The sequence below is a fragment of the Ammospiza caudacuta genome, chromosome 20, assembly GCF_027887145.1.
Source record: "Ammospiza caudacuta isolate bAmmCau1 chromosome 20, bAmmCau1.pri, whole genome shotgun sequence".
NCBI classification, from domain to species: domain Eukaryota; kingdom Metazoa; phylum Chordata; class Aves; order Passeriformes; family Passerellidae; genus Ammospiza; species Ammospiza caudacuta.
Window position 1 is genome coordinate 1,559,530 of NC_080612.1, and position 23,801 is coordinate 1,583,330.

General features: G+C 57.9%; 1 protein-coding gene across 1 annotated transcript; it reads right to left on the bottom strand.

The window, feature by feature from the left end:
- Positions 1–396: 396 nt before the first annotated feature.
- On the bottom strand, positions 397–22,687 carry HIP1 (huntingtin interacting protein 1). Its single transcript, XM_058817880.1, has 31 exons — positions 22,622–22,687; positions 15,196–15,259; positions 14,543–14,685; positions 13,925–13,981; positions 13,403–13,483; positions 12,662–12,738; positions 12,443–12,504; positions 11,082–11,222; positions 10,650–10,707; positions 9,785–9,860; positions 9,198–9,329; positions 8,490–8,587; positions 8,262–8,334; positions 7,790–7,973; positions 7,605–7,693; positions 7,397–7,513; positions 7,208–7,309; positions 6,318–6,512; positions 6,054–6,201; positions 5,876–5,962; positions 5,662–5,769; positions 5,093–5,229; positions 4,876–4,986; positions 4,684–4,742; positions 4,482–4,575; positions 4,039–4,139; positions 3,821–3,926; positions 3,561–3,684; positions 3,036–3,097; positions 2,408–2,519; positions 397–2,094 (listed from the first exon to the last, which is right to left on the bottom strand). The coding sequence occupies exons 1-31, from the start codon at positions 22,637–22,639 to the stop codon at positions 2,084–2,086; spliced, it is 3,027 nt and encodes a 1,008-aa protein (XP_058673863.1). The 5' UTR covers positions 22,640–22,687; the 3' UTR covers positions 397–2,083.
- Between the last annotated feature and the right edge of the window lie 1,114 nt (positions 22,688–23,801).

Consider the following 23,801-nt stretch of genomic DNA (forward strand, 5'->3'; position numbering starts at 1 on the left):
CTCGGGGCTGAGCTGGGACCACATCCTGCTACACCCCAGCTAAAAGAGGTGACATGCAGGCTGGCTGTGGGGACACGCAGGTGTGGGACAGCGGGGGCAAAGGCAGGAGGTCATCACCAGAACAACACCTGGGTCACCTCGACACCAAGTGATTTTGGGGGCCACTGAGCACACTGATGAGGGCAGAGCCCACAACCCCCTTGTGACACAGGTCCCCTGTGTCCCCCCTTCAAGTTGCGGAGCTGGGCTGAAGGCTTTATTGAAAAATCCAAAACAAACAACATGGTCATTATCATACAATGAAAACCCGAATCGACCTGCCCTGCAGTGGGGGGGCACCCCCACCGTCCCCATCACCAGCTGCCATCACTGGGGACACTGCAGGGACCCTCTGCCCACGCCTGGCTGAGATACAAAAGGGACAAGCTGATTAGGCCGAGAGCAGTGCCGCTGTCCCCAAGCCCCCACTGCCACCGTGACCCCCATGCCGCTCCCGGGCCCCAAGGCCTGAGGTAGTTGGGCGTGCAGGCGAGACTCCCCCAAAAATGCGGGGAGGGTTTTGGGGCTCCCTGTGTCCTGCAGGAACGGGATGGTTGGTATTGCATCCAAGGGGGGCCAGCACAGGCTGAGGATGGGGAAGCAGCAGAAGCCCAGGTCCCTCTGGCACACGGAGCAGGTGCTCTGGCAGCAGGGCTGGGGGCACACAGGAACAGTGGCTCCCTGCACGCTGGATGGCTGCGTGGAGGGGTGGCAGCTCTGAGGCCATGGCAGTGGCAGGTCCCACTGCTCCAGGTGCCAGCTGGGTGCTGGCGGGGGGCCTTGCTGGGAAAGCACACAGTGACAACTCAGCCTCTTCCCAAAGGGAGAAAGGCCAAATCCCGTCCTCAGCACCTCGAGTGGAGGGACACTGGCCCCAGCAGGGGCACCAGCAGGACTGTGGGGGATGGGGACATTGCTGCATGGTCTGACCTCACTGTCTCCACTGCAGCGAGATGAGCTGGGGGGCCCAGAGGTGGCTGATGCCCCCTGCCCTCCTAGCCCCCTGCTCAAGGCACAAAGGTTCCCTGGCTGGTGCCAGCTCCATGGCCACCCCTGCCCACAGCCACACTGGCCCTGGTCCCCCTGCACCCAAGAGGGTGGCGATGACACCAGGATGGCACCAAAGTGAGCAGGGACAGGGAGCTGCTTACTCTGGCTTTGGGATGCTCTGGTTTTGGGGCACCCTGGCTTCCCCCCAGACCTTCTGTGCTGCTGCCCTAGAGTCACCCCCCCCGTCCCCAGGAACTAGTGGCTTGTGTGGTGGCACTGTGGTGGCCCCAAAGCCACACCCAGCACCTTGCGGAGGGTTTATTGCTGGCATGAACACAGTGAACTGTCAGGGCAGAGCAGCCCAGCTCAGGGGGATCTGGGAGGCCTTTTGGTGACCTGGAATGAGGGACAGGAGCTCATAGCAGCATCCCTCCTCCTGCTGCCCCCTTTCCTAGCTGTTCCTAGCACCCTGTGTTACCAGCCAGGGTATCCCATGGGAACACCACCTCTCAGCCTGCAGTGGCCAAAGGCACTCAGTGTCCCGCTGAGGGGGAGCACACTTAGCACCAAGCCCAGCAGCACCCCAAAGGCTGCCCCCCACCTGGTGGCACCCCCGGGGCTGTCAGCATGCTCATTCCCAGGGCGGAGGGACATTCATGTCGAGCCAGGGGCTGGATTAAGGCTGGAAAAGCAGCTAGAGGCAAGAGAAGCCTGACCGCTCTCGCTCAGCCAGAGAAGACTCTAGGAGTTCCCAGAATCTGTGCAAAAACAAAACTAAAGGGTTAAAGACCCCCGCGTGGACACCTCCCCCCACCCCAGCACTCCAATAAATGCAGGTGCGCTTCGCGCCCGCGCCCCAGCCCTGGGGTCTCGCTGGCGGCTCGGCTCTGCTTCTGGAGGCGGCTCCTGGGGGGACACAGGGGATGTGTGCTTCAGGGGGGGCTTCTGCACCACTTCCTTGGGGTTCTTCTCAACAGACTGCACCAAGTGGGGTCCCAGGGGTGTCCCCCACAGGGTTCCAGGTGTCCCCTGTGGGCTGCTTCTACCACTGGTGCTAATCTGCAGCTATAAGTGGGAAGACAGGGTCAGAGGGTGCACTGTCCACTGGCATCCCTCTGCCCCATCCCTCTGGGACCACAAGGCTGCTCTAGTAGCACCTGAACCCCCTGCCTGAGGATGATGTAGATCCCACATGATGGGGTTTTTCCTGTGGAGAGACCCCATAGGACTTGCCCACTATGTGTGCCAACTATCCCCAGGCTTGTGGGGGATGCAGCAAAACCTTCTCATTGCCATGGATGGCAAGCAGGGCTTCTCCATCCTGCCCCACCTTTTCCAGGAGCAGCTGCCCAGCAGGAGCAGGGCTGGCACCACTCACCATCCTCCTCCCAGCCCTCCGCCACGCCAGCCAGCTCGTAGTGCTTCTTGCGCAGCTCCCCCAGCTTCTGCCGCTCCTTCTGCAGCTGGTTCTCCAGCTCCAGCACCCGCACCTGGGGACATGGCCAGGACATGCCCACCCCAGCACAGAGCTGGGCCAAGCACTACTCTTTCACACCTGTTATGCCCCCAACATCAAGCCCAAAGACCACAGAGGCGCATCCCACGAGTGTTCCAATGACGAGTGGACCTGGGGAGGGGATGGAGCTCAGGTGGACACTGCTTTTGCAGACAAGTGAAGGCACAACAATCTGTGTGGGCATCCCAGGCAGGGGAATTCCCCAGAGCTGCCCCATGCCAGGCAGAGGTGTGTGCTGTGGGCAGTACACTGGCGGCAGGGGTGGCCACGGGCTGCTATGTCACGATGGGAACAGCATCGGGGAAGGATTGAGGACGAAGAGCATGTGACTCCTGGGCAACCCATCTGTTGCCTTCACATTTTGGGCTTTGCCTTTGCTTGTGCTACCTGGGGGCAGCTGGGCATGGTGATCGCAAATTTGATGCCCCACCTCAGGCAGCCCAAGAGAGACTTGACCGGCTGTGTTTCTCAAAACATGGGAATCCCCTACCTGTGAGTCCATCTCCTGACGCTTTATCTGGGTGAGTGTCATGCTGGAGAAGTCCATGCTATCTGTGGAGAAAGACACCACCAGCCCCCCTCAAGCTTTGCTCCCCCAGTCAGACTCCCCAGCAGCTCCCATGCTGCTGGCAGGGTCTGGTACCATGGGATATGCAGGGAGGGTGTGATGAGCAGCCATGGGCAGAGACCACAGGGGCACAGCCAACCAAGAGTGGTGAGTGCCAAGAGGAGAGGTTTTGGGGCAGGTTTGTGCTCCAAGCACTAGGACCAGAGAAAACAGTCTCAAGAGGAGGATAAAAAGGAAAATTTCTTCATGAAAAGGGCTGTTCAGCACTGGTAGAGGCTGCCCAGGGTATAGTGGAGTCACAATTCCTGGAGAGATTTAAAAACCATGTAGATGTGGCACTTGGGGACATGGTTAGTGGTGGGGGAACAGGTAAACTCAATTGTCTTAGAGAGCTTCTCCAACCTTAGTGATTGCATGACTCTAAGATCCCTGCAGCCCAACACTTACCTTTCTCCTCCACTTGAGACCTCCCAGCTTTGGTGGAGGCCACCACACTGGCCGTGGCCTGGTTGACACCCCGGGAGGCTTGCTGGAGCTTGCAGAGGTTGGCGCTGTCTTTGTCTGCCTTCACCTAGCAGGACGGTGAGGAGGGCGTCACACCCCGCCAGGCGAGCAGACCAGCCCCAGGATTTGGGGTGACCACATGGTGCCCCAGCTACAGGTAAGAGAAGCCTGAACCATGGGAAGGGCAGCAGCCTTGCTCCTACCTTGGAAGCTGCCACCAGCTGAGCAGTGCTGGCCGCGATCTCGCGGGAACAGACCATCAGCTCCTCGAATGTCCCCTTGCCTTGCACTACCAGGTCAGCAGCATCACTGCGGGACAGCAAAGAGGAGCTGGAGCATCATCCTGCCACCCGTGTCCCCTCCCTGTGATGATGGTAGGACTCTGCCATCCTCTCCCTGCTCTGGTGACAGTGGCACTTACACCATGACAGTGGCACCCCAGCCCACTGCCTTGGAAGCAGAGATGAGACCCTCGGTCCAGCGTGAATTCTTGGCATAGAACTCCTTGGGGGATGCTGCACCCTGCCGTTGGTAAAGGCACAATTAGTTACTTATCACCCCCAAACCCCTGCTCTGGGGGGGAAAAAGGAGGAGGTCAGGGTGTCATTCAGGTTGTGTGTGGGAGGTGGGGACACACTGAACTTGGGGGCTGTGGGGTCCCCTGTGTGGGACGGGAGATCAGGGATCACCACGACACCCCGGGAACCATAACTAGGGTGAGTGCCCCTGGGGTCAGCAAGGAGCTACTGGCAGCTGGTGGGGAAGTCCCAGCAGGACAACGGTTTGAGCAGCATGTCCCAACAAGTGCATGATGACCCCCAGCTGGACAAGCACCCCCTTGCCCCCACCCCTGTCCCAGCTCACCCGTCCGCTCTCCACGATCTCTCTCTGGAGATCCTTGGAGGCCAGGACCAGGACACGGATGGCCTGCATGAGGCCTGTGCAGGAGCCCAGAATCCTGTGAGACAAACGTCACTGAGTGCCCTCTGTGGAGCAGCGGCCCTGCCTGCAGCATCTGTCCCCATCCTGCCTGCCTGGCTCGTCCAGTGCTCTGATCATCACTCACCTCTCATTAACTTCCAGTTGGACCCCAGTGTCACCAGCCCGTGCCTTGCTCAGCATCTCCTGGTTGAGGGGAGAGAGGCTGTACTGAGCCCAGTACAGCCTCTCTCCCTGTGTCTCCCTGGCCTCTACAGTAGCCCCAGCAGGCCCCCAGCATCGTGCCTGCGGGCACCTCTCTGCTTGTGGTGACCCTCACCTCAATACGGGCAGATGCGACTTCGATGGCCGCGGCCGTCGCTGCCATCTCCTTGTCCACTAGGTCACCCAGCTCCTCCTGCTTGACGTCCAGACCTCTGGGACGCAGCTCCTGGGGACAAGATGGGATGAAAGAGACCATCCAGGAGCACCACAGTCCCTCTGGCGGTGCCTGCCAGGGCCTGATCCCATCCCACTAGCCCTCCTGGGCCACCCACCTCCCCAATGGCGCTGATCTGGCCCAGGTAGGCTGTCACCAGGTTGCAGTCAGCACTTGCGACCTTCCCTGGGTCTTGCAGGGCGCTGAGGTAGCTCACAGTCTCACTGCCACACTGCTTGCACAGCTCCAGCAGACCTGCATAGGCAGCATGGGGGGCTGAAGGGGCCACATGTTGGGGGAAGATGTCTGGTTCCTACCCTAGACAGCATCCTGCCTGTGCTGGCCTCTGCCTGCCCTGGTTTCTGCCCACTTCAGCACCCTACTTGCCCCAGCATCCTGCTCACCTTATCCCAGCATCCTGCCATGACCCCTGCACACCCTGACCTCTGCTCACCCCAGTGTCCTCTTTGCCCTGGCGCCTTCCCACCTTGACATCTGCTCACCCCAGCCCCCTGCTCACACTGATCTCCTGCCCATCTTGGTCCCTGCCCACTGAGTCCCCTGCCCACCCCAGCCCTTGCCCACCCTGACCCCTACCCACCCACCATGTTCACCCTGATCCCCTGCCCATTCTGACCCCTGCTCAGGGGTCATCACCCCCAACCCCTGGCCTGGGGCAGCACTCACGGTCAGCAGGCTCCACAGGGGCCACATGGGAGGTCGCACTGCCCTGCAGGAGGGTGTTGCTGACCAGGTGGGCGAAGTGTGCCAGGTGGGGCAGCAGGGAGCCCACGGCTGCGGCAGGACAGTGGGCACAGGCCTCAGCCCCCATTGCGCTGGCCACCCGCCCCGTGTGGCAGGGCTGTCCCCGTGCCCAGTGCCCGGGGCTGCCACCTCTCACCTGCGCCATCCAAAAGGTACTTGCTGTGTGCGTCCCACAGCCGCTCTGCGCACTCGGAGGCTGCCAGCGTCTGGGACAGGAGGCAATCTGCAGACAGACAGGAGGCAGGGCTCAGCTAGGACCACAGGGAGCAGGCAGCCTGTGATAACACCAGATTTGGGAGCAGCAGGGGCATCACCTGCTGAGCCGGTGCAGCTGATATGAGCAGGATCCTCCATGCGAGCCAGGGCGTCCTGCACCATGCACTCGGCCTGGCGCGCGGTGCTCTGCAGCAGGGACAGCCGCTCCTCGGCCAGGCGCTGCTGCAGCGCCCGCTCTGTGCTCTCCTGCTGGGCCAGAGCCGAGCTCAGAGCCCTTGCTGGGCCACCGGGCACTCCCTGCACCTGGCCCACCCAAACCCCTCTGGTCTGCCCAGAAGGGATTGGCAGGACCCTTGTGGTACCTTGTCTCTCAGCTGGGTCTGCAGCATCTCCAGCTCTGTCCTGCTGCTCTCCTGCTCGTGGGTGAGCGTGTCCCGCAGCTGCTGCAGCTCAGCCTGCAGAGCTGCCATCTTGTCCCTGTGCTGCTCTGCTGCTTGGCTCAGCCTGTCCCTATCCTGCTCCAGGCTGGCAATCCGAGTGTTCTGCTCTGCTCCTGCCTGGTGGGGCATGAAACAGCAGTTGGGGCTGTGCTGAGGATGAACCCTCCAGTTTGGGGACCCATTCTTCATCCAGGCTTGGGCCACCCCAACTGTCCCTGCTGGGTGCACCATGGCCTGCACAAGCACAGCTCCCTACACTGAGCAGCACTGATGATCTTATCTGGTGAAAACCGAGGCTCCTGGGAAGCTTTTTCACTTTTATCAGTGAAAATGCATTTTTATCACAATTGTCACCATCCTGATGGAGGAGTGGATGCAGGGTGCTGCCTCTGCCCCATCTCCATCCTGCTGCCGAGTCTGCCCACCTCATAGTTGGGTGACTGCAATTTCCTGCCAGCTTCTGCCTCCTACAAAAAGCCCAGGCACCCCTGCTGTCTTCCACAGCTCTGTGGGCATGGGTTACCCTCTGGCACATCTTGCAGTGTGATGCTACACTGCTACCTGGGCTTACAGCAGAGACAGAGCTGCTGACTGACCCTGTTCTTCCAGGCATTTTTATTCCATGATCCCTGCTGCTGGAGCCCATTACTCCACATACTACCACACTCCGGAGCGTGAAACTCCCCTATGTGACATCAAACCTGCTCAGATGTGGCAAAGATGATGACAGGGAGCTAGTTTTCAAGCCAGTGGTGGGTATCACCTCTCAAATGGTAAAGGCCTAGCTACCCAGCCCAGAAGGGTGCTCTCACCTGTGTGCTGGACTCCAGCGTACCCTGGAGGACCTGCAACTCTTGTCTGCTGGCTGCCAGCTCTCGCTTCAGTGTCTCCAGCACCTCTGCCTGCTCTTGAGACTGCAGCAAGGGGAGAGGTTGGCGGCACTGGTGCCTCATGGGGAGCCCCTGCTCATTCCTGGTGTGTCCCCCACCATCCCTACTCACCTTCCTCTGTGCCTGCTCGCTCACTCGCTGGAAGGAGTCCTCCAGCTCCTTCTTCTCCCGCTCCACATCCCCCTGGGCCTGCCTGGCCACTGTAATCTGCTTGGTCACCTCCGCATTCTGGCAACAGCAGAGAATGAGCCGAGCAGCCGCCGGTATCAGAGGGCACGGCTGGGAGAGGGGGTGCTGGGGGGCGGTTTGGGGAGCCCACCTTGCGCAGCAGGTCAGCGTGGTTCTGCACCAGCTCGCTGTACTTCTCCTTCAGTTTGCTGTACCGCTGCTCGTTGGCCTGTGCCCGTCCTGCCATGCACACAGGGACACAGAGCTGAGCACCTGAGACCCCCCTTGCCCGGGGCTCAGCCCCACCTCACACCAGTGCTGGCACTCCCTGCTCACTCTCAATTTCTGTCAGGCTCCGCTGAGCCTTCTCTGTGTCCTCCCGCTGCTTCTTCAGCTCCTCCAGCTCTGCACGCAGGAACTCACTCTCGTCCTGTGCCTGCTGCTTCAGGTGCTGCTGCTCAGCCAGCTCAGCCTCCAACTCGCTGGCACGGCCACGCAGCTGCACTGCACCCCGTGCGCTCTGCGGGGACAGGTGGGGGCTGATGGTGCTGTTCAGTGCTTGCCAGGACTATTCAATGCCCACTGGTACCATCCAATGCCCACCAGTGCTGGCCAGCAGCCCCCCCCATGGGTATCACCCTGCCGGCCCCCAAGTGCAACTGGGCAAAGCACAAGGATGCTAGGCAGTGGGCCTGAGCCCACCCCCCCGACAGGGATGCAGCCCCCTGGCACACCTGGGGACCCCCTGTACAGGGGAAGCCACTGGGAAGAGGGCAGGACAGAGATCTGGTCAGTCTTATTCACGCACCTCAGCCTTGAAGTTCTCCAGCTCCTCCTTCAGGGCTGTGATCTCCCCATAAAGCTGCTCAATTAGCCGGTCCCTAGGAAGGAGAGACATGGGATACACTCTCAGTGCCTCGGGGACACAGCCTGGGAGGGGAGGTGTCCCCTGTGTCACCATGGCTGCGATGCCATCCCAGACAGAGAGCTCCTGGTACCATCTTGGCCATTCTGCAGCATCGCCAGGATTGCTTACTTGTCATCCTTGTTCATCCCGTTCTGGCTGTTAAAGTTGAAGGGGTCACAGCTGAAGGAGCTGCCAAAGATGTCATCAAACTTGTTGTCAAACAGACTCTGTGGGAAAAGCAGGACAGACCTAGAGTGACCCCACTACCATGCGGGAGTCCTTGTCCCTCTATGTCCCCAGTGTCACTGCCAAGCCAGCCTATGAGCTGCCTGGACACCGGGGCTGGCTCCCCCTGCTTCCAGGACACCGAATGTGACAAACTTGATGAACATGGGCCATCTGTGGTCCATCCCCACTTAACTGCTGGAGAGAGAAGATCCCCAAAGCCATGTCACTGCATGCTCCTTCCTATCCCCACTCAATGCCTGAGGACAACCCTTGGTGGAGAGGAGGGTGAAGACCTAAAGGTCTCCATGGCAATGCTTGAAGACAAATCTCTCCTTTCTCACTGGAGGGCACCACACCACTGAGCAGCACTGGGAGAATTCAGGCTAGTTCAGCCCCAGCAGCACCCAGACAGGACATTCAGCATCCAGATGGGATAAGCAGCACTCAGATGGGACATCCAGCACCCAGACAGTCACCCAGCACCAACCCATCTCTCTCTAGTGACACTCCCCAGCTCCCAAGGCCATCCCCACTGTCTCAGCCCTCACCGCTGCATGGATTTAGAGAAACACCCCCGGCTCAGAGGCAGAGAGCCCCCACCATCCTCACCTGCGAGGCTGCATCCATCTCCACCAGGTCTGTGATGGGCTCGCTGTCCGGCGAGGATGCCTCGGTGGGGATCACCACCACAGGGCTGATGTGCTCTGACAGTGCAGAGGCACGCAGGAAATTGGGAGGGTTCTGGGGAGGGAGTGGAGCAGGGCTAAGGTAGAAAGACTGGCACTGCTGCTGGACTGAAGGCACAGTTGGTTAAAATCCTGCCCTGGAGCCGAGCTGGCCATGCCTTGACCCATGAGAATGGAGCCAGAACCCACAGGGATAGAGTCAGGATGTCCAGGAATAGAATCAGAACTCATAAGGATGGAACCAGGACCCACAGGGATGGAAGCAGGACCCGCAGAGTTGGATTTCAGCGAGGGCTATGGATCAGTGAGAGAGGGGATCCCAGCTTCCAGTCAGAGGGCAGCTACATCCAGTTGGATGCCAGCCAGTGAGGGATAAAAGAATCCTCAAGGCCCAGGAGTCCCACACTGCCACCAGACCTAAGAAGCTGGGAAAGGCAGCAATAGGCTTTTCTGGGCCTTTTGCCAGTGCTGCCCCTGGGCACAGGGAACATGGGGACTGCAGGGTCTCACCTCTGGCAGCTGCGGGATCTGAATCAGCCGCTTGAAGTACTGCAGGTTGCTGGAGCGGTAGAAAAGGTCCTTGAGCCTGCAAGGAGCAGGGAATGGTTAGAGATGGTTCTTGTTCAACCTGGACAACCTCTTGCCTGCCTCTGGGGGGGTCACCCAGCCACTGCAGTGCTCTAGAAGGGAATGTGATTTGCGCTGCCACCAAACTCAGGGCAGGTCCTGGAAGTCCTCCTGCTGTTGGAGGTTTATCTCATAAATCCCAGGCCTGATGGGCAGGGAGAAAGACCAGAAACTTGAGCGACCTGGTCTAGTGGAATGTGTCCCTGCCCATGGCAGGGGGTAGTACCTGATGACCTTCAAAAGTGCCTTCCAACCTAAACTACTTCCTACCTACTCGAAGTTATCAGGAGCAAGGGGGCTTCTTGCCTGGAGCCAACACCCTCACCTTCAGTTCTTGCAGGAGCACCCTCCCCAGAAGCAGGGTACCTCCCTCCAGTTTTGGGGAGGAGGGACAGTGGCCAGCCACACCACTCCTAGCTCCCATCTCTCCCAGTCACCTGAGCATCCCAGTCAGGATCTTGGCACTGTTGATCCCTGTCCCAAGGTTAGTCTCTGTGTGGTCAGAGCATAGTCAGCACTGCTATCTGCTCTTTGAGTTTGTGACCTTGAATCAAGCTGTCTCTCAGCACAATGATAACCTCCCCTGGCACCATGACATCCCCTCCCTGCTCTTGGTGGCCAGTTTTTGTTTTGGTTACTCTAAATAATCATGTACCAGAGACCACATCAAGTCCCTGCTCACCCATTTTTGACCTCAGTGCCTTGGGAGCACTCCCAGAGCACCAATGCTCTGGGTCTGGGCACTTACTTTCGGAACTGCTCCAGGAAGCGATCCCGGTGGCCCTGCAGTGTATCTGCTGGCAGACCTAGAAGAAGCAGAAAGCACAAATGTCAGCGGGTGTCTTCATGGATCAGGGAACAACCCATCAGCACAGCCACATGGAGACAGCTCTTTCCCAGAGATGGCCACCCTCCCTTGGGGGTCCGACTACTGCACACAGCGTCCTGCTGCAGGAGGGGACCACACCCCACACTTCTCAGGGCAGACAGAAGTGTGGGCTGGTGGCTGCCATAATTCCAGATCCTGAAGGATATGGCTTTTGCCATGGTGACTCCCTTCATCCCCCAAAAGAGGTGGGGAAAGAGGTGGTGGCAAACAGCCCAGGCTGAGCAGAGTGGTGGACCCAGTGCCTCCCTGTGTGTCCCCCCCGTCAAAGGCAGTGGTGCTGGGGACACTCACAGGAGTGGAGCTTGAAGAGCAGCTTGACAGTGTAGTCATAGAGGTGGCTGCAGTCCAGGATCACCTGGATGAGCGGGGCCAGACGGCACTGCCCTGCTGCTGTCACTGACACTGAGCGTGACATGTCCAGAGAGCTGAACACTGCAGGGAAGGAGTGCAGCATCAGACCCAGCAGCAGCAGCACCCCAGGGTGCCACACTGTGTCTGTCAAATCCACAGATGTCATCCAGAGCAAGACACCCGCTGGCCCTTAGGGACACAGCCTGCCGCCCTGCAGTTTGTGAGCTCAGTGGGAGGCAAAATTCCCACCCAGGTCTCCCACCCAGGCCTGGGAACACTCCAGCCTGGCACCATAGGCCTCCAACCAGGACTGAGCCCCAGCCATGTCCCTGGGCAGAGCTGACACGTGAGCCTGTGCTCTGCCTGTCACTGTTGTCCCACTGGCCACTGGAGTGTACTGGGTGTGCCAGATGGAAGATGCTCCAAAACCAGCTTGGAGCAGCTGAAGACCATCTCATTCCAACACCTTCCACTAGACCAGGGTGCTCTAAACTCTATCCAACCCGGCCTTGAACTCTTCCAGGGATAGGGCAGCCATAGCTTCCCCAGACAACCTGTGCCAGGGTCTCGCCATCCTCACAGCCAAGAACTTCTTCCCAATTTCCCGCCTAACCCTGCCCTCTGTCAGTGGGAAGCCATTCCCCCTTGTCCTGTCACTCCATCCCTTGTCTGAAGTCCCTTTGCAGTGCTCTTGGAGCCCCTTTAGGCACTGGAAGAAGCTCTAAGGTCTGCCTGGACCCTTCTGTTCTCCAGCTGGACACCCCCAGCTCTCCCAGCCTGTCTCCAGAGCAGAAGGGCTCCAGCCCTCAGAGCATCTCAGTGGCCTCCTCTGGACTTGCTCCAGTAGCCCCATGTCCTTCCTGTGCTGGGACACCAGGGCTAGAGGCAGCTCTGCAGGTGGGATGTTACTTAAGTGGGGCAGAGGGGCAGAATCGCCCCCTCACCTGCTGCCCATGCTGGGGGATCAGCCCAGGGCGTGGGGGGTTTTAGAGCACACATGGCTGGGGCATGTTGAACTCCTCATCCTCCAGCACCTCCACGTCTTTCCCAGCAGGGCTGCTCTCCATCCCTCCATCCTTCAGCCTGGATTGATACCAGGGGTTGCCCTGACCCAGGTGCAGCACCTTCCACTTTTCCTTTAACCATAATTCAGGTGAAGTGCCCATAGAAGAGCTGAGCTGTGATGGCCTCAGCCACCATCCCCGGTCAGAGCCTCATCCAGCTCGGATCAGCTCCACCAAGGGGCTGGACTCCAGCAGATCTCTCACTCCACCATGTCTCAGAGTAATGGAGGCCTTTACCTGTCTGGAAGAGGTTCAGCTCACACTCCAGGTAGTCAAACATCTCCACCGTCAGCTGAAAACTAGGAAACAGGGTTGAGGATGGTTGGGGACTGTCTCCAAGGACACCCATGAGGAAGGGTCCTGTCCCTGCTTGGTCATGCTGCTGGTGGGGTTGGGCAGATCGTGCCACCCACCTGCACCCACTCCCTCCCAGACCTTGCCCTGCCCTGCACTCACAAGTTATTGACATCATTCTCCCCAGCCTCATCAAGCTGCCGGTCAGACATCTGCAGGTTTCCAGGGAATCGGGGATTCTGTGGGGAAAACAGAGTCATGAAAGGGTTCCAGAAAATCTCCTGGTCTGGCCACAGCTCTGGGAGCACCAGGGCTGTGATCCTGCAGCCTCAAAGTCAGCTCGTGGATGAGCCCGGGGAGAGATGTGGGGGAAAAGGGAGGTAGCACAGGGTCTCTGAACCCTGGGTGACCACAGCATCCCTAACCCACAGCATCTGTTCTCTTCCCAGCAAGAAAAGCTGATTCTCCCTGGGCTGAGAAACCTGCCTAGCAGGGAGCAGATAGGGCTGCCAGCAGAGAACTGGACAGGATGGAGTGATATCTGCCCCAGGGGGTACCTGCCCTGGCCTTTTGGGGAAGGTCACATCACACTTCCAAAGCAGGGTGATGGGCACAGAAAACACCTCTTTCCAGCAGCTTTCCATCTAGGATAGCTGAGAAAGAATGGAGTTGTGTGTGTCTCCTACTACTTGTAATCCACCAACTCCCAGCCCAGCCCAAGGAGCCCTGGGCCACCAGGAATCCTGCCACCCCTGAAGCATTGGTCCTTGGGCCATTTTTGATGGCCACTGGCAGATTTGGGAATATTTCATGGAGGCAGCAGGATATCAATGCTGGTACCTTGCTGTCACCCCAGTGCCCACCCCTTGCTACAGCCTTGGGGACAGGGACAGGGAGGCTTACCTTGATGTGAAATTCCATCTTGGTTCTCAGAAGTTTGAGGTAGATGCTGCAGAGCTGACCGTAGCCCTCGCTCAGGTGGCCCTGTGGGAACCCCAAAAAGCTGCTGAGATCTAGGGCAGGCTGTGAAAAAGCCTTCTGCTGCAGAATAACTGACCCCTCCCTTATCTCCCCAAAACCACAGCCAAACCCTCCTCACTATCACCTGGATCCAGACTGGCTGAACTGAAGGGATTTGGTCAGACCTTCTCATCACCTTCTCTGCATGTTTCAATGCTTCATTTCACTGTCAGAGCTGAGTTTTTATTGGGTTTTGCCATAAAACAGGAAGGAGGCATTTGATTTTGGTGGAAGGGAACACAGAATGCAACTGAAACCCAGCCCAGGTAGGTGATAACAGCCACAGGTCAGCCATGGCTGTGCTCTGCTTCCTGGGAGAGGGAATCCCCCAAGCCCACACCCTCCCAGCCTGGCCACAGCACTGCCAGGGTCTCCCCGCCATGGTTGGCAGGTTTGGTCACCTACCCACATCCTGCTCATGTCACTCAGCTCATTCTTGTATCGCACAGAGTCTTTCAGGACCTGGGGGAATGATGGTGACAGTCAGTAGGCAGAGCACCAGGACACAGTGTTCCATCCTTGGAACCAGGAACTGGGTGATAAATGGGAGGTCTTGATGCATTCCCAACCCTTTACTGCTGCCACCAGCCCCGGGTGCCTCCAGCTCCCCAAGGAGGATCCTTGCTGACGGCTCCTGCGCACACGCCATTGCAGGTGCTGAGCAGCTTCCTCTGGCACTGGCACTGCAGATGGCACTGGGGTTTGAGGCACTCTGGGTTTTGGTCAGGGAGGGCTCTGGCACCCAGGACTGACCTGCAGGAGGGCACTGACCCTTTGGGAGAGCTCCAGCACTGATGTACCCATAGGATTTACCCACAGGAGGGCATCAACCCTCCAGGAGGGCTCCAGCTCCAGCCCTGCTCAGGACTGACCCCTGGGAGCCCAATGACCCTCTGGGAGGACTCCAGTCCCCACCCCAGGACAGACCCCCCAGACGGACCCTGACCCTCCAGCACCTCCCATCAGCCGGTGCAGCCCTGCAGGGGAAAGGATTTGGCCCCAGGCTGAGCTGTGGGCACTCACATTGGAATGTCCATCCCGGAGGAGCTTGTGGAAGACATGGCAGAACTTCCAGCAGAGCACGGCGTTGCCGGACAGCGGCAGCCGGTTCACCACTGACCAGAAGGTCTGCGCTCCCTTCTCGTGGTGCGTGCCCAGGATGCACGGTGCCGGTGGTCAAGGAAGCACTCCTCTGCCCTTTGCTGATGGAGAATGGCCACCCAAAGACAGCTGCAGCCAGAGTGGCCAGGCCACCACAGGGAGCTAATGATGACAGGCATTCGCTGTCCCCAAAGCGGCACAAGCCACCCTCTTCCTGCCACCAGCCCTGCTCTGGGAGCACCATGGCATGTGCAAGGCTGGGGCTGTGCCTCTGCTGAGCCTTCCCAGCTGGGGATCCACTTTTGGTGGCAGCCTACTGTGGGCACCTTCCCCTCCTGCCTCCTCCTGGGACGGCAGTGCTGGGAGCACCAGCCTGGGACCTACCAACATTCAAAGGCTGTGACAGCAGTAGCAGGGATCCCGTGCCATGCTGGAAAAATATCCAATGTTGTTAATAGCCCTCAGCCTCCCAGTGCCCTGGGCACCTCTCCCCACACACCCTCTTGATGCTGCCCCTTTTCCAGGCAGCCCCAGCCTCACTCCCACAGTCCCATGGCCAGCTTTGAGAAGGATATTCCTGGCATGTTTCTCCTTGACAGCCACTTCCTGTGCATTAATGGCCTTATTGATGCTGACGGTCTGCAAGAGAGAAGTGATGGGGGGGTGAGAAGGAAAAGGTTGAGGCTCCCTCATGGTCCCCCCTTTGCTCACTGAGACCCTCCAGTTCTGCAGTGGCTGGGTTCCATCCAGGTCCCCAATCCCTGCTTGTGCCAGATGGATGCTGACCTTTCCCAGATGCCTTTCTGGGATGCAGTTGGCATCCACCAGGTTCAGCTGCTGCCAGGACTCATTTACTCAGGATAATAATGAAGCAATTAAAGCAGTGCCCACAAAGAACCCTCTGCTGCCCTCAAAGTGGTGAGACAGGCAGAGAGAGGACAAATTCCTCCCCTGCCTTTGGATCGTGGGCAGCAGCTGGCAGCTCCTACCCCACTTCTGGGGTGCTCAATGGGGAGGACAATTTGGGGGGGCACAAAAAATTGGGCAGTAGGATGGCAAGACCACTGCCAGGGCTGCCTGGCAAAGGTCCAGGCTACTCCATGGATTAGAGGGACAGGAGTGAAACCCACAGGCAGCACTTGCCATGCAGGTGTTGAGGACCTTGGGGAGTCCACGCTGAGGAGCCTTGGCACAGCCAGCCACCATTTATCCTATGGAATGCAGTGGCAGCAACTGGAACAATTTTCCAGGCAGGATTTCTCACTCTACCCCATTTCTGATCCTTCATGGGGACACAAAGATGCCAGCTCAGGTTCATCCTCTCCCCAGGCTCCAACATCACCAAGTGCTTCCTTGGCACTTGCTCCAATGAACATCCCGCTGCCAAAGGAAGGAACCGCCTGGCTCAGCACTGCCAGAAGCAGCTCATTACTGATATAAACCAATTAAAGTTGTGAGATTCATTTCAGTGCCTTTCTCACTACAATCATTGCTGCAACCCTGCTTCCTGGTCCTCTCCTGGTGGCCCCACGTGGCTTCATCTATATGGACTCCAGTGAGTCTGTGCTGAGCAGGGCTGGAGGGGCCCACAGGAGCCCGAAATGTGGTGGAATACAGCCCAAATCCCCCAGAAAGTCCCTCTGCCACCAAAGCATGTGCCAGCTGGAGCAGGAATGATGACAGCCTGAGAGAGACGAGACCCCACCCACAGCTGCAACCCAGCCCTGCACCCCAGCCCAGAGCCAAGCACCCCCTCAGCTGAAACTGTGTCAGAAACTGCAGGGATGTCACTGCTCTGTGGGGTTTGCAGCCCTATCCCTACTGGCTCTGGGTGGTGACTGTGGAGGTGACCAGTAAGGACCATGGAGGTGACAGAGGAGGTCACCAGCAAGATGCAGGTGTCAGGGGACCCAAATTCTTGTCAGGAAAGCCATAAAATTAAATTCAGCATTAAAAAAATGCCAGTCTGGATGACCATGTCCTAGAGGCCTAGAGCAGGATGCCTGCATCCCAACATCCATCTGGGACATGTGTCATGGACCCAGCTCCAGGGGCAGCTTGTCCTCATTCAAAATCCCAGTCTTCAGCCCCAAAACCTCCAAGACTGTCAGGACAGCTGTGATGAACCAGCCGGCACAGCGACAAGTGCCAGGATAAATGCACATTCCACCTCAGAATGGAGTCCTGGCCCACAAGGAACAAGCCAAATGCAAAGCCAGAGCTGGGGAGCAGAAGCTCATAGCCAGAAGTGGGATGCAGGCCCCACTTTCCCAAAGCTGCTCCTACTGTCCTTGAACGACCAGAACAGGGGTGGTCTCTGGAGGGAAGCTTTGCTGCATCCCTGGAAAAGCTAGAAATGGAGCTCCCAGTTGAACTGCTCTTTCGTGTCAGCTTTTGTCCAAAGAAAGGACACTTTTTTCTAACTAAGGAAGCCCCAGTGACCTCCAAGAGTGAGAGGACACAGTGGGAGGTGATGGGGGCTGGCAGCCCCCGGTTCCAGGCAGGGACCAGCTGGAGCTTCCATCCCCAAGTTCCTCAACTCCATTTGAAGCACACACATCCATCTGGAAGGCAGAAAGGTTTCCGAGGAAAAGCTGCGTTTCACTTTCTGGGTGTAGTTGTGGACAGCCCACTTTCACACTGCATCCCCAGGAGTGCAGGGCGGGGGTCCCATCCCCAGAGCCACCTGGGGTCTGCCCAAATTGCCATAATCAGCATCTCTGGCAGCGCCCACATCAGCAAACTGGGGGAGCACAGAGCAGTAGCGGGAGACCAAGGCTAGAATTGTCACCTCTGGGGGACAAGTGGGGTCAGGGAGGGTGATCTGGCTGTAAAATTGGGTCAGAGCAGAGGGAAATTCAGGGCTGCCTGGACAGCAAGCCCAGACCCCTTCCCCACAGAGGGTCTTTCATCCTGACTCAGAGATGCCGCTCCCCACCACCATCCCACACCTGCTGCTGATGGAATTTTAATTTAATTATGAGCTTCCAACCTATGGAGGTGACTTCTGACCCAGCAGGACACATTTGGGCAGCACGGCCAGCCCTGCTCCAGTTTTGTGAACAGGGCAGAGGACATGGGGCAGCCCCACACCTCACCCTGCTGCTGGGACAGGAAACCCTGGAGTTTCCTCCTGTGCAACGGGCCAGGCAGGAAGCAGGAGGAGAGTGCAGAGGGGTCTATTGCAGACGGAGATGTGTGAGTGTGACACTGTCATCTGGTCAGCCCTGAGGAGCCACAGGGCCAGGACTGGGCTCAGTGGGGCAGGATGTGGGGCAAGGCTGTGCACGGGGCTCTGCCAGGCTGGGGAGTGGCTCCATGGGTGCTGCAAGGGCTGGGAAGGCTGCAATGGAATGCTGCAAGCACTGTTAGCTTTCCAAGCGTCACTAGAGCAGGGTGAGGAAAGCCCACCGACGTGAGCATGGAAAGGCATAGGCCATTTGGGAGAGGAGCAGTCTGGGACTATCTATCCCCAAGCAATGACATCTTTCCAATAGTCTTTTCCTCCCTCTGCAACATCAAGGGGATTCCCAGAAACCTGTGGAAGGTCTGCTGCCTGACAGGCCACCATATGGCTTGACAGGCCACCACAGCTTTGTCCCACAGGAATTCCCAACCCCTGATCTGGGACAGACCTTCTCACACAGAGATGCCACAGCAGGGCAGAGCCATCAACAGCTCCGCACGAGGGTGACCCATGGACCAGCTCTCATGTCACCTCTCCAGGCATGTATCTGCAGGCTGCAGACACAGAAGCCCAAAACTCCATGGAGGAAGAGGGTCGGGATGACAGAGGCTTTCTGAGCCCTGACACGCACTTCCCTCTGCCACACACACCCTCACTCCCCGCCAGCTCTTCCCAGATTGCCCTCTGAATGCAAAATTTCCCATTTGAAGGCAAAGAGCCAAGCTTGGCTCAGGAGCAGCACAACGCCTTCCTGCTTCTTTCATTTCCAGAAGGAAACGAGTGTTGATTAAAGAATCCAGAGCTACTGCAAATTATTTGGACAAACTGAGTAAGTCGCAGTGCAAATCCTCTTGGTAATGCTCCCTCATTTCTTCTTAATTCCTTTCTATAAATGGAGAGCCGGGATGGAGCCTGCCTCTGGAAAACTGCTCACAAGCCCTGCAGTCACAGGAGCTTCAGAGAAGGGAGCGAGCAGGAAGACCTGACTACAACAAGCCTGGAAGAAAAATCCATAGGCTTAATTAAAATGCAAATCCCAGTAAAGCAAAGCTTAGCTCAGGCTCTGGAGGGTGTACAGAACATGAGAGCCAGGCAAGCTCTTCCAAGGGCACATCTTAAGCTGTGCCAAGGGAAATGTAAGTTGGATATTAGGAAAAAGTTTTGCACAGAAAGAGTGATAAAGTTCTGGAGTGGCTGCCCGGGGAGGTGGTGGAGTCCCCATCCCTGGCTGTGTTTAACAAAGCCTGGATGTGGCACTGGGTGCCAGGATTTAGTTGAGGTGTTGGGGCTGGGTTGGACTCGATGATCTTGAAGGTCTCTTCCAACTTAGTCATTCCGTGAATCTCTTTAAACATCACCCAAGCAATAGTTTTGTCCAGCAAAATCCTGGAAAAAAGCCAGCTGGGTAACACCTGGGGTAGACAATGCTCCACTGAGGACTGGCAAGAGCTCCTGGGGACAGCTGGGGTGGCTGCGGTCCCCCCGTGCTGGGCACCTGCGGCCTGAAGCAGCAGCAGGAGCAGGAAACAAGCCTGGTTTTGTGCCTGAGAGCAGCTGGAGGGAAAGGGAGGCAGGAAGGCAGGAAAGCAATGCTGGCAGGCCTGGCTGGCCACATGGGATGTAAAACCCAGGGATCTATTTCTATGTATTGGACAGTATTGGAATACTTCTTCCACTGGAGGCTCTTCCAGAGTATTCCAACTGCCTTTCCACTCAGTCCCATAGGCTTCTCGAGAGCAGGGAGTCAGGAGATGTGAAAAATACCTTCCCACCACTTAATCCAGGCTATTTGGCTGCATCTGCTGCTGAATCCATGAGTGTGGAAAGCAAGTGCTCCTCTCCTGGCTGGCTACATCGTGGAGCTGCTCTGGGGATGAAGCTCTTTGTCCAGGCTGTGTGAGCATATTCCAGAATACGCTGCTGTTCTCCTTACCTCCTGCTCCCTCCAGGTGAGAACAGCTCCCAAAATGACACAAGCCTCAGATTTTGCAATGCTGATGCCATAAAATCAACTCTTTTCCTCAAACCAACAACATATTTCAGTGACAGAGACCCCAAAACCTCACCGCATCCACTGGGGTCACTCCCAGTGGTGGTAGCTCCAGATGTCCCTCTCCAGGAGATGCTGATGCCACCAGCCCAGATGCCAGCAGGAGAAGGATGAAGGTATCCAGAGACAGCCCTGAACCCCAAGTGATACCAGTGCAGGTGTCTGGGGTCACCTTGTCCCACAGTCTGCACATGGAGCACCCCAAAACAGAGTCACCTGAAGATGGCAACAAACCCCATGAGCCACGCTGGAATCCAATGCATCGCCACAATGCTCTTCTTGCAGAGACCTTGCTCTGGCATTGCTGCCTCCAGCTCTGCTCTCTCCCCTGAGGCCAGGAGGATGATGACTTCAGATCAATGACACCACCAGCCCCTCCAGCACTCAGCAATGCCTGATAAAGGAGTGTTATGGAGCTCTTCCAGCACAGGTGGGGTTGCCTGGGAAAAAAACACCTAGGCCAGGAAACAGTGGTGGTGTGAGGTTCAGAGGTCTCTGACCACAAGCAGACATGCAAGGCATGAAGCTGATGCCCAGCTTCTAGCATGCCTTTGCCTTGAGGGCTGTAGTGCTGCTATCCCAGCAGCAAAACCAAAATAAATTTGTAGGATGCCCATTATGTCCATTTGGAACGTGCCCGGACAGCCCACTCCACCAGCTCCCAGTTCCTCCTGAGGGCAGCAGAGGTTGGGATCCACAGGAGGATGCACCCATGAGCTGTGTGCAAGCACTTGACCCACCATTGGCTCTTCCAGAGCCTCCAGTGAAAATTCCAAGTTCCACACCATCAGGAGGGATGGGGTAGGATGAAACAGTGTGATCCCACAGCTCCTCCACCTTGGAGGCAAAGGAAAGAAGGGAACAGCCAGCCAACTAATCTGTGGCGGATCCCAAGAGCCCCAGTGAGACACTCGATGCCAGCAGGGGAGAGCTGGAATGATCACAGGGAGAGTTTGGCTCCCAGAAACGAGAGTTTACCACAGTGATCACATCACTGCCCACCACAAGGAACCAGCACCTGGAGTGCTGGGCAACTAGCTTCCTCCAGCCTTAAATAACTTATGTAGTTTAATTACTTGGACATGGAATTTTAAAATCCAGTTAAGGGAACGTGGACTTTTCTTTTACACAGATAAACCCTAGGGGGGAAAATGATGGTAAGAAGAAATTTTGGGGAGAATAGCTGACAAAAAGCAAGGCTACAAAATCCAGATCTCAGAGGGAACAGCTGGGGAAGCTGACACTGTAAAGTTCAGAGCCCAGGCTGCCTGGCACTTCCAGAGCACAACCAGAGCCCATCACAGGGGGCTGGATCTGAGGAGAGGCAGAAATCCAGGGGGACCCCCAGGATCCCCATCCCTCCATTACAACATGCACATTTGCTCATTACTCTTCTCACTTAATTACTGCTCAGGGCAGTCAATCCGTGCCCAGCTGGCTCAGCTGCAGCCAGAGCCTTTCCCATGAGCTGCCCCAATAGCCAGGCTTTTAATTTTAAAAGGGGATTTTATGCAAGGATAATCTCTTCCAGCAGTGGTCATTTCTGTCTGGGGAGGGAGTGTGGCCATGTCTGACAGGGTCAGTCCAGGAAGGTCTACCACCACCTTCAAAAATTCCTGAAACATTCCCAGTCATGCTGACCAGAGTCTTCTGCTTCCCAGCAGATGCAAATATTTAGGCATTTTTTGGAACAGGAAGAGATAAAGGAGCGAGGATGAAGGATTTGGGTAGCAGATACAAGGATGTCATCCAGATATGCATTTTTATGATCAACTACCACCCAGGACCCACCTTTCTTGAGAAGCATCACCCCAGCAGGAACACAGCAGCTCTTATTGTCCTAGCAGGATATTCTGAAATTAAGCTCAGATCTAGTGTTGGTGGAAATTGTTCCTTGCAATGCTTCTGGGTGAGCAGCAGCTCCCAGGAGCAGAATGGGGCATCCCTCTCCTGTTATCCCCCCAGGATGTCTGGATCTTGCAAGGGTGCCAAGAGCAGCCATGAGCACGCGGACCCAGTGCTGCATCTGAGGGACATGCTGAAGCACTGGGAAAAGCCAAATCCCTCTTCCCAGGAGAGCAGCACAGGGGTGAACATGCTCCCTGTAGGAGCAGTCCCTAAAAACCCACTTCTTGCCCCAAATTTGTTTTCATTCCTTCTGCCAGGGTGAGGGACATTCCCCATGGGCCAGAGGAGCTGTGACACTGGGCACAGGGACACAGATGCATGGAGATACAGGTGTGTGGGGACACAGGTGCTCGTGGGGCCATGGCAACGTGGATGCATGGGGAGTGCTGGCAGGGACACAGATGTATGGGGACACGAACGCTCGTGGGGACACATGCATGGGGACACCAACACTAGTGGGGACACGAACGCTCGTGGGGACACATGCATGGGGACACCAACACTAGTGGGGACACGAACGCTCGTGGGGACGCGGGTGTTCGTGGCACGGCCTGAGCCTGGCCGAGCCGGGGACTGGGGAAGACGCCTCACACGGACGTGCGGGAGCGAGCCCAGCCCGGCCGCAGCCGCACGGGAGACTCCGCATCCCCACGGATTCGAGTCCCCCACACCCGCTGGCGGGTCCCGCTGCCACACGAACCATCCCCGCTCCCCGTGATGCTCCTCCGGGAACCGCCGGTACCGAGGGTAAAGAACTTCCCCGGGAAGGAGCTTCCCTGGATGCGAACCCTGATTCCAGGAATGAGCCCGGGAGGGGCGCGAGGGTCCCGGGGGGCGGCCGCGGCCCGGCACTTACCACCTTGCCCAGCTCCATGGCGGGGGCTCGGGGCGGGCTCAGCGCGGCGCGGCGGCGGCGCCCATGGCGGCGGCCCCGCGGGGCGGCGGCGCTCGAAGCTTCTGCCGGGCAGCGGCGGCGGCGGAGCGGGCGGGGCGGGGGCGCGCTCCCGCGAGGGGCGGCACGGCCGAGGCGGGGGCGCGGCCGCGGCGCTCGGCCGGAATAACAAAGGAGAGCTCGGGGGGCGGCACGCTCGGGGGCGTCCCGCAGCACCGCCCGCCCACCCCGGGGCAGCGGCAGAGCGCAGGAGAGGATGATGGCCACAGGGCTCGCGGGTGGGGAGCTTCGCATCTCCTCGGCGAGGCCGCCCTACTGCTAGATGCACGACCCCCACCCGAAGCCCTGCCCCACTGCCAGATCTGCTGCCCCACCCCTGGCCTCCTGCCCCATCCCCTGCCCCGCTGCCCGACCCCTCTCTTACTCCCTGTCAGACTCCCTACCCCGTTGCCTGCCCCCTCATCCATTCCCTGTCCTGCTCCATCCCCTGCCCCATCTCTGTGCCTGGGGGTGAGGCTACACCGGTGGGTCTGTCTGGCAGCTCCGCAGAGTTCCCTTGTTCCAGAGCCTATTTGGCTGCTAGCATCTTGTTTCCAACAACCAGAGCAATTAAACCAGCGTAGTAATAAGCCCCTGGCCAGAGTCAGTCCCTCGGCAGGCAGGAACAGCTCGTTGACCACCATGACCACCCCACCAGGGGACAGGAAAGCGTCCAGGCAGGAGGATTTTGGTTTATCCCAGCTCCCCCCTGGCTCAAGGAATATTTTCTGATGGGAAGGCACAAAAGAAACCGAAACCATTCTTCTGTCACTCAGTGAATTTCCTAAAAGCAACCCCAAAGCACTGCCAGGGCCCTTGGCTTGCCGATGGAGGAGATGCTTCAGGGCCCGAAGAACAAAGTGCTGCTGTGGGGCCAGCCCGACCAAAAACTAATCCAACACACTAATCCCTCGGGATTACTGCAGTCTAGTCACAGCTCAGCCACTTACCCTGGGATGATGGTTTGGCCTCTCTTAATGAGATAATAGGATCCCACATCCCCAAGCAGACAGAGCCCTGCCACCCCTGCACTCTCCCAACACCCAGCTCCACAACCACCCAGTTCATCCCAGTGTTGGGGGAGCTTTTAGGGTGAAATCCAGGT

Excerpts from the sequence above, each read along its gene's own strand:
- HIP1 (XM_058817880.1), bottom strand. Across the intron at positions 9,330-9,784 it reads AGATCCCGCAGCTGCCAGAG|AACCCTCCCAATTTCCTGCG; the intron begins GTGAGACCCTGC and ends CTCCCTCCCCAG. Across the intron at positions 7,694-7,789 it reads GAGCCTGACAGAAATTGAGA|GACGGGCACAGGCCAACGAG; the intron begins GTGAGCAGGGAG and ends TGTGCATGGCAG.